This window comes from Hydra vulgaris, chromosome 01 (assembly GCF_038396675.1).
Source record: "Hydra vulgaris chromosome 01, alternate assembly HydraT2T_AEP".
In the NCBI taxonomy this organism is placed as follows: Eukaryota; Metazoa; Cnidaria; class Hydrozoa; order Anthoathecata; family Hydridae; genus Hydra; species Hydra vulgaris.
Window position 1 is genome coordinate 63,552,501 of NC_088920.1, and position 16,574 is coordinate 63,569,074.

Genomic DNA, 16,574 nt, shown 5'->3' on the forward strand with positions numbered 1-16,574 from the left:
GCTGGAGCGCCCACAACAGGGCCTTTATTGGAATGACAGTGCATTATATCGACCCTGTCAACCTCGACAGAAAAAATGCTATCCTGGGCATAAAGGAGATAAAAGTCCAGCAAACTGGTGCCTACCTCGCCAGGGTCATGCTCGACCTGCACCAGAAGTTCGGCATCTCCACTAAGGTCATCAGCACAACAACTGACAATGGTGCTAACTATGTTGCCGCCTGCAAGATCCTGCTGGGTGGAGATACAGAGGAGGGTGAAGAGGAGTTTGAAGAGGTAGGCTAATCGTTATTGTAAAAAAAAAAAAATTCAATGATTTAATTTCAAAGTTTCACTTTTGCTTATTGAACAGCCCAGATTGAGTAAGAAATGTTGCTAAAATGAAAAGATTTAATCAATTAAAATTTGATTAGTATTGAAATTATTTTAAGACAGGAATCTATATATTTGATAAAAAACCATACCCCCCCCCCTTCCCCTTTGTGAACTTTTTTCCCCTTTTATATTTAAAAAAATATATATTTGTATATGGTTCTGGGACCATATTCCCCCTGCACCCGGGGTATTTCCCAATATATAGACCCCTGATTTAAGAAGAGCTCATCCAATAAGAAATTTATTTGAATGTGGATTTCATCCATTCTTTTCTTTTTGAAAGAAATAGATTAGTTTAAACTATTTTAAATGTTGTTATTACCATACATATTAGTTATTATTACCTTATTATTTATTTATTTTCTAATTCACTAATGAATTCAGGAGGATTGTGACCCTGACCTTGACTCTGATGAGGCTGTTGTCATGACCATCTTGGTGGAGGACCTCCTGGAGGAGTGGATGGATGATGAGGTCTGCAAAGAGCTGCCCAAGCACCGCCGCTGTGCAGCCCACACAGTCAACTTGATGGCAACATCAGACATTAGCAAGGTGATTTTTTACACTTAAGTTTTAAAATATTTTAAGTTAAGTTAAGTATTATTTAATTATTTGTTACTAACTCTAACTTATCAATTTTTAAACGTAATTTTAAATGTTAATATAATTTCTAAGGTGCCAGGCTGGAACTATGGTGGGAGGGCTCCCTTCACTAAGACAGATGGCAAGGCACAGGGATTGTGGAATTGTCAGAACAGGAGGACAGTGGCGGCCAATCAGATCAAGGAGGCCATCGGTAAAAAGCTTCAGACACCAGGGGTGACACGCTGGAACTCATACTACGATTCCTGTGCTGCTCTGCTTGAGGTGCTGGAGGACCGAGATATGATGGAAAAGCTGAATGCTGTAATGCTTAAGCAAAGCTTGCCTTATTTGTACAGTACTGATAAGGACCTGCTCGCTCAGTACTGCAAGATAATGAAACCGGTTGCAACATGCCTGGACACTTTGCAGTCTGAAGCGAATGTCTATATGGGCATTCTCCTGCCTACTATTAAGCTGATGAAGGACCAAGTAGCAGGCTCGAGGAGGGATAACAGCATTGTTGAGGGGCAGGCGTTGATAACATACCTGCTGGAGAACCCTCAAAATCCACGTGTGGCCTTGAAGGGGAGGTTTGAGAAGATGTTTGAGGATAAGGACCTTCTAGTGGCCACTGCCCTCCACCCCCATTTCAAGCTAAGTGTGGTTGGGTATCTTAACCCAGCCTTGAAAGGTGACATCAAGAGGCAAATTGTCAGACAGATGGTGATCAGGGCCAGCCCTGGAGAAGAGACTGGTGGAGAGACTGGCCAGATGCAGAAAGAAGATGAGGAGGACCCCTTCAAGTACATGAGGGACGACGACGATCTGTTGGCAAGAAAGGGTGTCCTTGAGGAGGACATTGAAAAAGCTTACGATGAGTGGAACAGAATCAGAGTGAACAGTAAACTACGTGTCTCTTATGACCAGTTCCCCCTGCTCCACAGAGTTGCCTGGTTGGATATGTTCCTCAAGTACAACACCCCCTCCCCTCCTCTGCAGCTGTGGAGAGGCTGTTCAGTAGTGGTTCAGATATCTTGAGGCCTAAGCGGTCGAACCTGACAGCCGACAACTTTGAAAAACTTGTTTTTATCAAGGGTAACCTTCCGTTGCTTTCTTAAAATAAATTTTTTGTACGTTTTCTTTTTACAACTTTCTAAAATTTGTTGGAAAAATTATCATTCTCTTTTTTGTCGAAATTTTCTAATGCAAAAATTTTTGTTGTTATTTTTTTTATATGCTGGACAGCAATTTTTCTATATACCACCATGGCATACTGCTTTGGGTGACAAGATAAACTATAAGATGCATTTAGTTATTTATGTTTTTGATATTTTGAGATAATTATGATCGGAACATGCATTTTGGAGGTCAACATGTTAAAAAAAAACCTCAGAGGAAATTTTTTTATTCTGGAATTTTTTAACATTAATACACAAGATCTTTCAAGAGAAGAGATAATTTCATTAATTAATTTTTTTAACTAAGATTATCGGACTTAAATTATCGGACCGGTAAATCTGGGAAATTATCGGACTTAAAATTATCGGATTGGTCTTTTTTTTTAACTATCGGACTATCGATTATCGGACCGGTGAATCTGGAAAATTATCGGACTATCGATTATCGGATTAAGAAAATAAACTATCGGACTATCGATTATCGGATTAAGAAAAAATTATTGGGTGCCCACCTTTGACAAATATAAGTAAATGTTCCAGGTAACAAAAGAGATTGGCATGCAATCTTTTGTTAATTTCAGCAATTGCTGAAATTAACAAATGATGTTTTCAATCACTTTGCCTGAAAATAAATTTTGTTTAAGTAAAGTTGAATCTAATTATGGTGATGTTGATGACATTGCAGTTGAAAATAGTTTATATAGTAGTATTGATACTCTAACTTCAACAAAAGATTTTTTATATGAATGGTCATTAAAATACTATATAAAAGATGATGCTTTTAATGCACTTTTATTTCACTTAAATAAATTTACTCCATCTATACCGAAATGCAGGCAGACATTACAAAAATCTCTTCAAAAAGTTAATGTTTTATATGTCAGTGGAGGCGATTATATATATCTTGGAGTTGAAAGTGCAATTGATTATTATATATCAACAGTTGGAAATAAGGAAAATTGTAAGTATTAATGGTGTACCTATGTACAATAGTAAAAAGACTTCCATTTGGTCTATACTATTTACGATTAAAAGAAAAGGACCACCTGCGGTTGCAATTTGGTATGGTCAGGGAAAACCAAACTATTTGAATGAGTACTCTGAAGATTTTATTCTTGAAATGAAAAAATTGCAAACTAATGGGTATAAACAGCTGCATGTGACTATTAAAGCTTTAGTTTGTGATGCGCCTGCAAGAGCATTTGTTAAATGCATTATAGCACATAGTGGCTACCATTGCTGTGAAAGATGTATGGCAGTTGGCACACAAAAACATGGCGTAAGATTGTTGGAAACAACTACATTACTTCGTACTGACATGGCTTTTAAAAATAATTTGTATAAAGAAGAAGGTCACCAACATGAGAGTCTTTTTCCACTTGTTCAGTTAAATTTCCCAATGGAAATTGGACTCCCATTGGACTATATGCACCTTATAATGTATTAGAATGAGTCAATCTGTTAAAGACTCCCATTGGACTATATGCACCTCCCCAATGTATCAGAATAAGTCAATCTGTTAAAGACAGTATTTCAAATGAACTCATAAATTTACGAAGTTATACACCATCCAATTTTCAATGTAGACCACGCTCTTTAAATGAACTTGAGAAGTGAAAAGCAACAGAGTTTCGATTCTTTCTGCTTTATGCTGGACCTGTTGTTTTAAAAAGGAAAAATAAATAAAACTATGACTTATTTCTTTTTCAATTGCTATGCACAAACTGCTTTCTGATAAAATGGTGAAAAATGAATTGTTAGTGGCATTTGCTAAACAGTTGCTTATATGGTTTGTTAGAAAAGTACAAATTTTGTATGGGGAGATCTTGGTAATATACAATGTTCATAGCATAATTCATTTAGCTGATGGTTGTGTTAACTTTAGGTAGAGTCGTGATCATTTATCAGCTTAGCCTTTTGAGAACTTTTTGGGTTGAATTAAAAAAATGGTGCGAAAATCACATCAGAATGTTGCCCAAATAGTGAATCAACTAGATGAGAGAAAAAAGTTGGATATTTTTTTAGAGAAAGGAATGGTAAAGAAATTTCTGTCCAAGTGGTAAATAAAAAGATCACTTCAAATCTACGAGACAGAGTTTATTACATTCAAGACAAAGGGTTTATTTTAGTAGAAGAGGTTTTGGTAGATCTTGCAAAATGCAACACTCTAAATTTTCATTCAGTTTGAAAGTTTTTTGCTGATTGTTTTGAAACATCTTATTTAGACGTTTATTATATAAATTCATTAGCCAACCTAAAAACAATTTTTCTGAAAAAAAAAGAACTTTTGAAAAAAAGTTTGATTATACCTGTTCTAAAAGGTTGTTATGCTTTTTTTCTGCTTAGACATTGTGATATTGCTTATGATCACTGATTTCTTGAATTAAAAACACAAATTTTAATTATACTTGCAGACCATCAATTTTTAAAGAATGTCTGTGGATGTGTCATTTTGTAAAATTTGTTATAAATTTGTCAAATATATAGTTCATTAAATAATTTTAAAGTGAGTTTAATGCATTTTAATTTATAAGTTTTTTGTGTGAAATAAATATCTGGTATGTTTATAGAAATAATAAAATATTTACGCTGGTGTTTTACATTAATAAATATAAAAAGCGTTTTACAAAGTTTTTAATCTCTAATGTATTTTTAATTTTATTTTGTAACTTATATAAGGTTGTTTAGAATTAAATTGCACCAGAATATTGAAATGTTATTTGCCATTGTTGAATTTTTAAATGGAAAAATTAAAAAAAATGGAAGTGATTGCTAAAAGTTGGATGAAAAATGATGGGAAATGCTTCAGGCCCTTATTTAAAAGTTCCACTGCAATTCGTAAAGCTGTCACAACCTTGCAGGCACCAACCTCTGATTAGAAGATATACCCAGCTAAGATTTTATACACTACAGGTTTGCAATTACTATAAAAAAATGTAAAATAATTAAATTAGATACTGAACTGTATGTTTTGACCAGGGCACTGGAGAGGATAAACATGTGCTGGTGCAAATTTATTTTGGCCCCCTCTTTACAATATGACTATTCTTTCATTTAGTATCACTTATTTTAAATCCAATATTCCAATGGGCATTTGTTTAAATTATATGTTCTGAATGTCTTTAGAATGTTTAAAGAAGATTTCCAACAATTAAAAAAAGTTTTTTTAATCGTTGACAAAAATATTTTTATTTTGGAGTCTTTATAAAAAAAAGTTTTAACAATGTTTTTAGTATTTTTTTAAAACTTTTAGTGCTTTTTAAAAACTAAAAAATTCATTTATTTTCATGGGTTTTTCATTAAAGTTCATTAATTTTTATGCGGTGCACCAACTGCACCCCATTCTCATAGAGCCTGCTTTTGCCGCAAACATTTCAATTACATTTTCATTAGATATTGATGAATGATTTTACGTGCATAGATTTGTGTTTAGATTTTTATGAAAAAGCTCAGTCACGCTTAAAGAAAGCAGCAGATACTTCAAATAAAAAACTGACACCGAAGAGAAAAAAGGGACAAAGCAAAAGTAAAACTACTAAAATTAGTTTTTAATAAATAAAAAATTTTGCAATAAAGAATTACACATATCATGCACTTTTTTTGTTTAAAAAGTAAAGTTTATATTAAAGGAGAAAGACGGCAATGACATTCTGTGAAAGTGATGAAGATGTTGTGGTTGGTGATGAAGAACTATATGGAAGATATTATTTTGATAGTTCAAATAGCCAAAGAACATCTAATGTGATTCTAAATATAGCAGGTTAACTATATATTTGTAAAAGTAAAATAATGGTTTGTTAAAATAAGCATGCTTATTTTTTTACTGAATTATAGATGTTTTTAATTCGATATCAACTCCCCATTTACACAGTGAAATAGCGAGCTTTTCAGTTGCTGAAAATAACATTGACTTCTCGAAAGAAACGAATCTATCTCAAGGGAAAATGATGTTGTCTTAAAATATATTGGTAAAAAAAAGTTGCTTTTGTTCTAATTAAAATCTGTGTGCGTGTGCAGTAAAAAAATTAATAGAAATCAGAACTATATGTTATAGAATATAATTTTGTTGACAAATATTTTATAAATATATGTTTGTTGACAAGTTTAAATAAAAATCACTATATAATGTTTAAAAATTTTGTTTAATTTTTGTATGTATAATTCATCTATACCTAGGTAGAAAATGGCTCTACAAATTGTGTTTCGGATAAAGAGGATAGCAGAGAAAGACATTTGTCTTGCCAGGGTAAATTAAATTTTTAAGAGTGTACATTTCAATGTGTTAATCAAAGTTTTATTTATTTTTGTTTAATTTTTTACAAAATGTTTTACATAAATAATAATATTATTTATTTTACTACATTTTTTTTTTTTAAGATTTTCAAAAAGTTGCGTTGAGTTGGACGGCAAAAATAGATAAAAAGGTACTGTTGCTTATTATTTTAATATCAAGGATTACATAAGACCCCCACAAATTTTCAAAATTTTGAATCAAATCAGAAAAGTGATTCAAGAGTCAATTTTAAAAATCCATGTATTGAAATTAAGATAACTTTATTTATATAGAATGAACATAATATGTATTCTGACCCTTAAGTAATTTTTATTTTTTTAATAATAGATGAGTTCTCTTAGTCGTTGTGGAGGTAACACTCCATATAAATGGGCTTTTGCTTCTGGAAAGTTGTTGATGAGCGAGGACGCTGGGACCTGTTTTAATGTCTCTGGTGGTTCATTAAAGATAAATTTTAAAACATATACCCTGTATCATATGATAGTGAGTAAGAATGGTTTTGTGCATTTTTTTAGATTTTTTTTTTTTTACAGGAAATATATTTTGTTTATCCTCGTCAGTCATTTATGTAACTATTTGCTATAATTTCTGCAGTTTGATTTTTTTCAAATTTGATTTGAATTTTTGATTTAGATGCGATTACACGACAGCATCATGATGCAAAAACATGGGAATGTTATTCAGGCATTTCGAAATTTTTAAGGCAATCAGGAACACGACACGAAAAGTTTTAAAAATGAACAATGCTGCAAACGCTAAATAAATTGTTTGAAAATGTAAATTTTGTGTTAAATTCAATAAAAAACTTTCTTGCTTAAAGCAGTGCCTACTTTATTTCATTATTCATTCGAGTTAGCTTTGAATTGCTCTATCAATAAATTTTTTGCTAAATCCTTTATTTACAGCGTGTTTTTTACGAAACAAATAAATATTTGAGCAATATGTAAAAATTTTATATACAAATATTTTATATATATACATATATACATACATAATATATATATAAATTATAAATTAGTAGAAAATCACTTAACAAAATTTTTTTTCATTTAACACTGTGTTTCATCAATAAAAAGACTCACCGGAAATAATGAGTTTTTTTATTGATGAGAGCATTTCTGATGAGTCTTTTTATTGATAAAACACAGTGTTAAATGAAAAAAAAAATTTGTTAAGTGATTTCCTACTAATTTATAATTGCTCTGTTCTTTTAAGAACATTGAGCACTCTATTTTGTAGAATACATTTTAAAGTTGTTTAAATATATATATATATATATATATATATATATATATATATATATATATATATATATATATATATATATATATATATATATATATATATATATGTATATATATATATATATATATTTCGTAAATTGTTGATATATATATTTTTGATATATGCATCAAAAAGCGATATCAAAATGCCGTCGGCTATTATAAAAATCAGTGTTGAATCACCAGAAAAAATGTTTGTTGATTAAACGTTGAAAAGCAACATTCGATTAACGTTTTTTGTAAACACCAAATCAACGTTGATAAGTGGCAAACATTTTGGACAAAAAAATCAATATGTTGACGAGAAACATTGAATCAACATCAAATCAAGGCCTCATTTTTTAGCGGGAACCGTCTTTTGAACATCTTGACAACGTCTTAGAATGACATCTTTACGGCTGCTAATAATTAGATATGTAAAAAATCTGTTTAGACATCTTTACAACAATCTTAACAAAGATATCTAAAAAGTATTTAAATATTATTATCTAAATGTTAGACGCCTATAATCAGATGTCTTTGAAACATCTCATATATATATCATAATTACTTAAGACTGCTGCAACCGCTTATGCTGTAAACCGGTTGCAAAATATATGTTGTTAAACACTTGCAAAAAAATTTATTCTATTAAAATCTGTTGCTACATTGAAAATACTTTATTAAGTAAAAATACTATCGAATTTTTATTTCAGAAAAATTAACTTTAGGTATTTTTTGGTTTAACATAATTAAACACAAATATTTTAACTAAACGAAAATAACTCATAGTTTATTAGAGCTTATCCTTGCAACGCGTTTTGATACTTTTACTGAGCTTAAACCGAAATTCATTTTAGGTAATGTAGAATTTATAGTTTTAGCAAAACGCGGTTCTGCAGAAACCAATTAATAATATAGATTATAATAGAAGAACTTTTATCAATAACTAAAGTTGTTTGAATAGTATAAATTTTTATAAAGCGTTTTAAAGTCTGATCAGTAAAATCAATGTACAATATATTACTGACTAGTTCAACAGAAGTTGTTTGTTTATTCCAAAATGAAATGGTAATTTGAAATTCTCGAAAGCAACTCCTTACATTACGGTTCTCAAAACATACACTTTTTTATGAATTTAAAAAATTGCTAAAAATAAACTTAAAAAAAGTTTTAAAAATAAGTTTTTCTCCTATTTATATGTTATCACTAAAAAAATTAATTTTACAAAAAAATAATTACTACACAAGTATTAAGATAGTTGCAGTAAATAACTGAGATTTGTTAGAGTTAAAACTAATAAACCACTGCGAGCCCCAAGCTGTTACATATGTCTTTTATAAAAGAGATCAGATTCAAGATCGACTGCCTGTTCTCAGCAGTCGAAAAGAGAAGACTATTGTCAAGACAGGAGTTTTAAAGTTAAGTCGTCAACAAATAAATACTTTTGTCGTGATTTATATTAAAAAGAAATTGACTCATTCATAGATAGAACATAGTATCTCAAGCAATGGGCAAAGTAGTTTTGGTTAATAAGCTTTGCTAATTAACCCAAAGTCATAACTAAGGGCTTCTTACGTGGCCTCGACAATGCACACTAAAAGCAATAACAGGAACACCATCCATGCGCAACATAGAACTGTTAATACATTGATATTTTACAGCTACTAAGGGAATCAACCTTCCTGAAAGCTATCACAAAGTTCAACCCTCATTAGGAGATAATAGAAAAAGTTGTCTAGTCACTATCAAGTATTCAAAAGTCTATGATTAAAGTATAGAAGATCCAGCGTTTATCATCCTAGACAAGAACAATATAACACTGGTTTATATTAACGCTAGCCTAATAGATGAAAAAAGAATGCGACGCTGGTTAACAGAATTATTCTGCTTATCTATTAAATCTTAAATTAGGAGGACTTTTACAAGACAGCAGGATGCATTTAACGTCTAAGATAAGGATTTTTATTTTTATAGGCAGGGTAAACTTAGTTATTTTTTTTAAACAAAGTTATTTTCTCCTAACCTTTGCCTAGAAAAGCAAATCCTACAAAGCAGCAGGAGTACTGGGTAAAAGGAGTACAAAGGAAGGTAGTAGACGGTTATATTTTACCAGCAACAAGGTAATTATTGTGATCATAAACCAGTAATACTGGGTTACATGTTACCAGTAGCAGAGGAATCGTGATGTTCCTGACCGACCTCATTTTTTAAGATGGTTTTAAATGAACATTTAAAATCATCTCAAAATAGCTTTAATTTTGACACAAAATTTATTTTTCATGATTTCAAATGATTTCACAACCGTCAGACAGATTGTTTTCAGTCAAATAATTATAAAGAATATTATATACTCTTATAAAAGTTGTTATTTACTCTTTAAACAGAGGTTACTCAGCAAACATATATCCGCTCTTTACAATATGCTTCAATTTTAAAATAATTTTAATAAAAACAAGATAAATTTTACAACTTTAGTAATGTTTAAACAATTTTGTTTAACAATGAAAAAAAAAGATTAAACGCAGTATTATCTTCTTAAAATTACGTAGACAATTTGAGTTAACATAAACGATTTAACTCCATCCGGGTCGAGAATAGCAGGTTGAATCGTGTATACAACAGCTACATTAAAAAATAAATATAATTTATATCATATATTTGATTTTAAAAAGTATTTACTACTTTGCTTTAATCTTGTTTAAACGCTATTTTAAAATATCGAGTTTATAATGATTTTAATAGTAAAACAATTGAATAATAATAAAAAAAAATCCATTTCTCTAAATAAAAACAAAACATAAATGTAAATATCTTACGGTTTTGACGATTTAAAATTTTTAGACAAATTACTAAAAGATTATAAATATAAACGGAATCATTAAATTATTAATAAATGATCATTACGCCATTTTACAAAAAAGGTTTAAAACTAATAAAGCAATATATCCAAAGACGCTTTACTATCAATAAATTTTGACCTTAAATCACAAGTTAAATGGGAATAAAATAGCATCTTTAAATTACGTTACATTCTAGGGGGGGAAGGGGTTAGTGGTTTTGTAGAAATTTAGGAATTTTCGTGAAGTGAGATTGATTTAAGTATTGTTTTACTTCTTTGCCTTTTTTAACACATGGGCAAACAGTTTTTTTTAACTAATCCATATCTTGAATTCTGAATTTATGTCTTTGAGTTTATATCCAATATCCTCAATAAAAGTTAAAAGTTCTAAAGTTCTTTTCAGTGCTTGCAGTGTTTTTTTCATTTTCAGATAATTGAGAAGTGCATGGAATGGAGATGATTAAGTTTTCTATTTTAATAACTTATTCTGATAATATTTCTTGTTAAAATATGTAGAAATATTGACTTGTTTTCTTTTCGCAGTATTTTCGCTTATTTGTTATTTGTGTCAAACTTTAAAATATTGCTTGACATACATCACATGAAAGTTTAAAATAACACTTTAAATTTTAAAAATTAAATTTAGAATTAAAAAATAAAAACAAAATAAATATATATTTATAAATGAATAATTATATTAATCAAACGTATACAAAAGAATAAACTAAAGCAAGCAATTTTTAAATTCGGAGCGATGAAAAATTCCTAAAAAATATAAAATAATTAAACTAGTGCAAAAACTTCGATATTTATTTTAATATCAGGAACTTGAAGATTATAAAAATGCTTTTTATTTTAATATTTTTTATTATTTTGAATAAATAAGCGAACGTTTACACTAATCGACGACATCAGCTTTAGCATAGTTTCTTTAGCTTTTTTTTCCTACTAATGTCTACCCTCTAGTCAAATCTTTAGCTGTACTTATTGTTTGCCACTCTTAAGCAAATATTCTATACCAATGTCCCAAAATTTCTCAATAGGACGGAACTGAGGGCAGTTTGTTGGATTCAAGTTTTTTGACAAAAATTTGATATCTCTCAAATTGTACCACTCCACGGTCTTCTTAGAATAATGACAGTGAACAAGATCAAGCCAGAACCAAAAGGAGGCATCGTGACTTCGATAAAATGACAAAAGTCTAGCTTGTGAGCATTCCTTAAAGTAAACATTCGAGTTTAAAGTTGACGAGGTGACAAAAGCTATAGATCTCAAACCGCAGCTGCATATTGCTTGCCGCAAGAGACGTTTCTTACTAAATTTATCCAAAGGTTTATACTTGAACTTGTTGCTGACACTTCTTCGAACAATTGAAGTGTAAAATTTTGGACCTGGGAGCTATTTGAATTCGCATTTGATGTACGCTTTGTCATCCATAATTATGCAGCCATTAAAATTTGTAAGTACTATGTCATAAAGTTTTCGAGCTCGAGTTTTAGTAGTCAGTGTTGTTTATCTGATAGGTTTGGATATTTAATGGCTCGATAAGACTTGAAATTGTTAAATTTCTTAACTTTTCAGACAAAAAACTCTGAAACTCTATTTGAGCAGCCGTGGCGCAGTGGTTAGAGTTCTGGCTCAGAACCCAAAGGTCTGAGGTCAGACGCCGGCTCTAGCCCAATAAGCGACATTGGTAAGGAAGGAGGCGTGAACTTCTAGTTAAATGCTTTCCTGCGGTGCTCCGTGATAAGACCGTAAGGACTTCTGGGAGCACCTAAATAACCTAAAAAAAAAAAACTTTATACCTTTTGGCTTCTTCAATAAGCCGAGATTTTGCGTGAATGATCGTCGAGTACTAATTGCTGCTTCTTATTCTTAAAGCCACTGTTTCTTCAAGATCCTTTTGCTATTTCGATAGATAGAGAGCTCTTGTATCGTTTTATGACCATATAAATAGTAATTTTGCTAAGTAAGGATGCAGTAGGATTTTGTAGATAGTTGTGCAGAATTTTTTCATTGTTCTAACTGTTTTCATCTTAATTAAGAGAATTATTTTGACTCATTTGTTGGTGCTTTTAATTAATACTATCATTACTTAATGTAATTACGCAAAATTAAATAATTTTAAAATGTGTTAGTGACAAGTTTTAAAACGTTCCAAATTTAACGACTGCATGATCGCAACGATCGCTCCGAATTTAACGATTGCATGCTTTACAGTGCAAACTTTACGGCCTTCTGCTTTTGATCACATTAAGTTACTATGCATTAGGGTTTAAAACTTTTTGTAAAACGCACGAAGCATTTGTGTGTTTTACAATTAAACTAACTAAAACTGAGTTATGCTGCATAACTTATGCATATACATATATGCATAACTTATGCGTATAACCAACCGCGGCGGTTTTAAGAGAGGGTAGGGGGATGAAGGGGTTCAATCTCCTTGCCTTGTATTATTATAATGGTTGATAAAGACAAAATTCGAATCGAGTAAATGATTTACAAATCGCTTACAATGAAGCTTTTTTCCATTTAGTTTAATATTGATATTTATGTCTATCTTTTTTTGCTTTTAAATAATATTAGGTCAACTTTACTATTATTATTTTAATATTATTAATATTATTATTTTAATATTATTAACATTAGTTTTTTAATATTATTAATATTATTATTTTAATATTATTAATATTATATCAAATATAAAAGTTTTTATATAAAATCATATCATAAGTTTTTATATAAAATCATATCTTCTTATCTTTCGAACCAGTTCTTAAATGTTATTTTTGTCATTTAATATTTTAATAAATTTTGTTTCTTTTATCTTACAAAGCAATTGTTATATCTTATTTTTGAAAAACTATAAATTTTAAACGATATGCGATATATTTAAATTTTCTTTTATAATATATATCAGAGATATATACATTGAAACTATATTTTATTGTCAAACTATATTTTGTCTAGTAATGACGCATTTTTTGGGGCTTAATGATAAGACTAAATTAGTCTTCTTCTAGCCCCGGTCATGTAATTATTTTTTTTATAAGTTACGACTGTAAATTTATTTTTTATCGGCAAAAGTGTAAATAAAAAAAAAAAATAATAAAAAAAAATATTATTATTTTAATATTATTAATATTATTATTTTAATATTATTAATATTATTATTTTAATATTATTAATATTATTATTTTAATATTATTAATATTAGTATTTTAATATTATTAATATTAGTATTTTAAAATTATTAATATTATTATTTTAATATTAACAATATTATTATTTTAATATTAATAATATTTTTATTTTAATATTAATAATATTATTATTTTAATAATATTATTATTTTAATATTATTAGTATTTTAATATTATTAGTATTATTTTAATATTATTAGTATTATTATTTTAATATGGTGAAGCAGTGCGCGAACTGACGTGTTTGAACTGCAACTAAACAAGGAAGTCGAAAATGACATAAAAATTTACAGTTTCTCAATTAAAAGAAATTTTAGAACTTCATGATTGTACAATTATCATAATTTTTAACAATTAAATTGAAAAGTTGGTGAATCAAGTGAATACTTTAAAAGTTGGTGAATCAAGTGAATACTTTAAAAGTTGGTGAATTAAGTGAATACTTTAAAAGTTGGAGAATCAAGTGAATACTTTAAAAGTTGGTGAATCAAGTCAATACTTTAAAAGATGAAAATAAAGTTCTAAAACTGGAAATTACTGATTTAAAAAAATCTGTCAATTTTACACGTAATAAATATGACAAAGTTTTAGTTGAATTTGCCGAAGCAAAACCTGATCACAGTAAATTGAATATTTTAGAAAATATTGCAACTGAATCCATGAAGGACAAATTGGAAAAGATAGAAGTAGACGAAATAATTTGAGAATTAATGGAATTAAGGAATCTGAAAACGAATGTTAGGAAGATTGCGAAAGAAAAGTCCAAGATTTTGGTTTTATACCTAAAACCAAACTTGAACTTCAAGGAAACTTTATTATTAAACGAGAACTTCGAGTAGAAAAAAAACAAAAACTAATAATAAAGTCAAAACCATCGTTGCGAAGTTTTTAAATTTTAAAAACAAACCAGCTATCCTTAACAAATACATAAAAATGAAACTTTGGAATCAAAGGTTTTTTATCAACGAAGATGTACTCAAATTTGTAACAAAATAAAAAAAAATGATTAGAGCGCTAAAGCATCTTTTTGTAACAGTTTTTTTTAATTTTGTTTTAGCTAAATACAGAATTTAAATTTTTAAATACAGAAACAAAATACACCTTGTTTCATTCAAACCAGCCAAAAAAAAATACTAAGCTACCATTACTAAAAATTGCTACCATTATTAAAAATTGATAGCATAAACATCAAAAATACTCAAACCATTAAATTTCTTGGGATAATTATTGATGAAAAGATTTCTTGGAAAACCAATATAAAAACATTAAATACAAAAATATAAAAAGTATTGGCATACTATACAAACTCAAACCTATACTTTCCCAGGAGAATCTAAAAATTATCTAACATATGCTAATATTGCCTAGGCAAGTACAAATAAATCTAAACTAAATTCTCTATATATACACCAGAAACACGCATCAAGATTTATTTATAATAAAAATAAATTCACTCATGCCAATCCTTTATTAAAAACTTGAATGCTTTAAATATCTATCAAATTAATCTATAACAACATGTTTTAAATAAAATTAAAAGACATTAACATGATTATAGATAACCATGAGCGAGACTAGGTTTTTTCAAACCGAGACGAGACCGCGACGAGAAGTTAGTACTTCTCGTGAGACCGAGAACGAGACGAAACGAGAAATTTAACAATTTTTGAAAACAAATTTATTAAAATCCAAGTAAAAAAAAAAATGTAAACATTGTTTCGACAAATAGACACAAATGGCATTTGTCAAATATAAACAACTTTTTCAAATATTAATTCAGAATTTTTTTGCCAAACTTTTCCAACAAGACAATGTTTTCTCTGATTAAGATAATTTGTTCTACTTTTTCTGGGTGTAAGTTGTGTCTGGATGATCGGACGACATTTCCACCAGAGCTAAAAACTCTCTCTGATTTAGTTGAACTTGCTGGAATAGCTAAAATTTGTCTAACTTATGAAGAGAGTTCTGGCAATGTATTTGAATGCAATTTCCACCAATCAAGAATCGAAAAGTCTTTTTTGGCATCAGGGAGATATTCATACTGGCACATTTCGCTCAAAATAGGATTCAGTTCAGATGATGGCGTTTAACTTGCGCTTCAGTTTTGAATTAGGGGACAAATCTGCTGAAAGGACTCTGGCAACAGGTTGGTACTCAACATTATCCTTAATCTGTGAGGCTGACCATTCTTTTGTTGTTTGAAATTTTTGAAGAGCTTTAAGTGAAGTCCCTTTAAAGCAGGATTTAAGTAGTTTGCTCCAGCACTCAATAAGTTTCCAGTGTTACAAAGAGAAAATCTTTTCTCAATGCAGCTTTTCCAGTTTTTTTTCATGCAAGACACAGTAGCCATTTTTTCCATCCGTCTCAATAAATTGATCAATTTTGTCATGGATTAAATAAAGAGAATTGGCGACAGTGTTAATTGTTGGAAAAGACTCAGCTCACCACGTTTCTGTAGTTTCTTAAGTGGTGCCAAAATTTCTACTGCTCCCTCGATTGATTTCCACTGTGATGCACTGATGGTCTTTGAAGAAAAAATATCTTCATTTGCACATAACCTGATAATTGCACTCTTTAGATGTAGGACAGAAGCCATGCAATCCAATTCACTATTCCATCTTGTGTCAACAGATTGGCGTAACTGTCTAAATTTGATTCCTTGAGTGTCTGATTCTGATTCAAGCAACTCAGCTGCAACTGTTGACTGGTGAGTTAAAGAAGCCAAATCTTTGCATGTTTGCAACGCATCATCCATTCCAGCAGTCATTCCATATGAGTCTCGAACTGCACATTGCAAAATATGATTGTTGCACAAATATTGGTCAAGGCGCTTTGA

At 29.6% G+C, this 16,574-nt stretch overlaps 2 protein-coding genes and 1 long non-coding RNA gene across 4 annotated transcripts in view; all 3 read left to right on the forward strand.

Moving 5' to 3' along the window:
• The window catches only part of LOC136074622 (uncharacterized), a 4,581-nt gene extending 1,472 nt beyond the window's left edge, over window positions 1-3,109 (forward strand). The window contains exons 2-5 of the mRNA XM_065786959.1: window positions 1-275; window positions 759-926; window positions 1,050-1,912; window positions 2,782-3,109. The exon at window positions 1-275 is cut by the window's left edge and continues 308 nt beyond it. Coding sequence (XP_065643031.1) covers window positions 1-275; window positions 759-926; window positions 1,050-1,912; window positions 2,782-3,109 — 1,634 coding nt within the window. The remainder of the gene's footprint in view (window positions 276-758; window positions 927-1,049; window positions 1,913-2,781) is intronic.
• A 10-nt stretch (window positions 3,110-3,119) lies between these two features.
• On the forward strand, window positions 3,120-3,584 carry LOC136074623 (uncharacterized). Its single transcript, XM_065786960.1, has one exon. It carries the CDS (start codon window positions 3,120-3,122, stop codon window positions 3,582-3,584), a length of 465 nt encoding a protein of 154 aa, XP_065643032.1.
• Window positions 3,585-4,744: 1,160 nt separating this feature from the next.
• On the forward strand, window positions 4,745-7,182 carry LOC136074932 (uncharacterized). 2 transcript variants are annotated; one of them, XR_010635570.1, is made up of 8 exons: window positions 4,745-5,050; window positions 5,571-5,663; window positions 5,767-5,897; window positions 5,972-6,105; window positions 6,314-6,383; window positions 6,515-6,561; window positions 6,759-6,918; window positions 7,065-7,182. It is a non-coding gene; the product is annotated as an uncharacterized LOC136074932 (long non-coding RNA). The 2 variants fall into 2 exon arrangements; XR_010635571.1 differs by having other exon boundaries at window positions 6,759-6,914.
• Window positions 7,183-16,574: the final 9,392 nt, after the last annotated feature.

What these genes read in the sequence shown, in the direction of transcription:
- LOC136074623 (XM_065786960.1), top strand. Translation starts at nt 3,120, where the DNA reads ATGTACAATAGTAAAAAGACTTCCATTTGGTCTATACTATTTACGATT.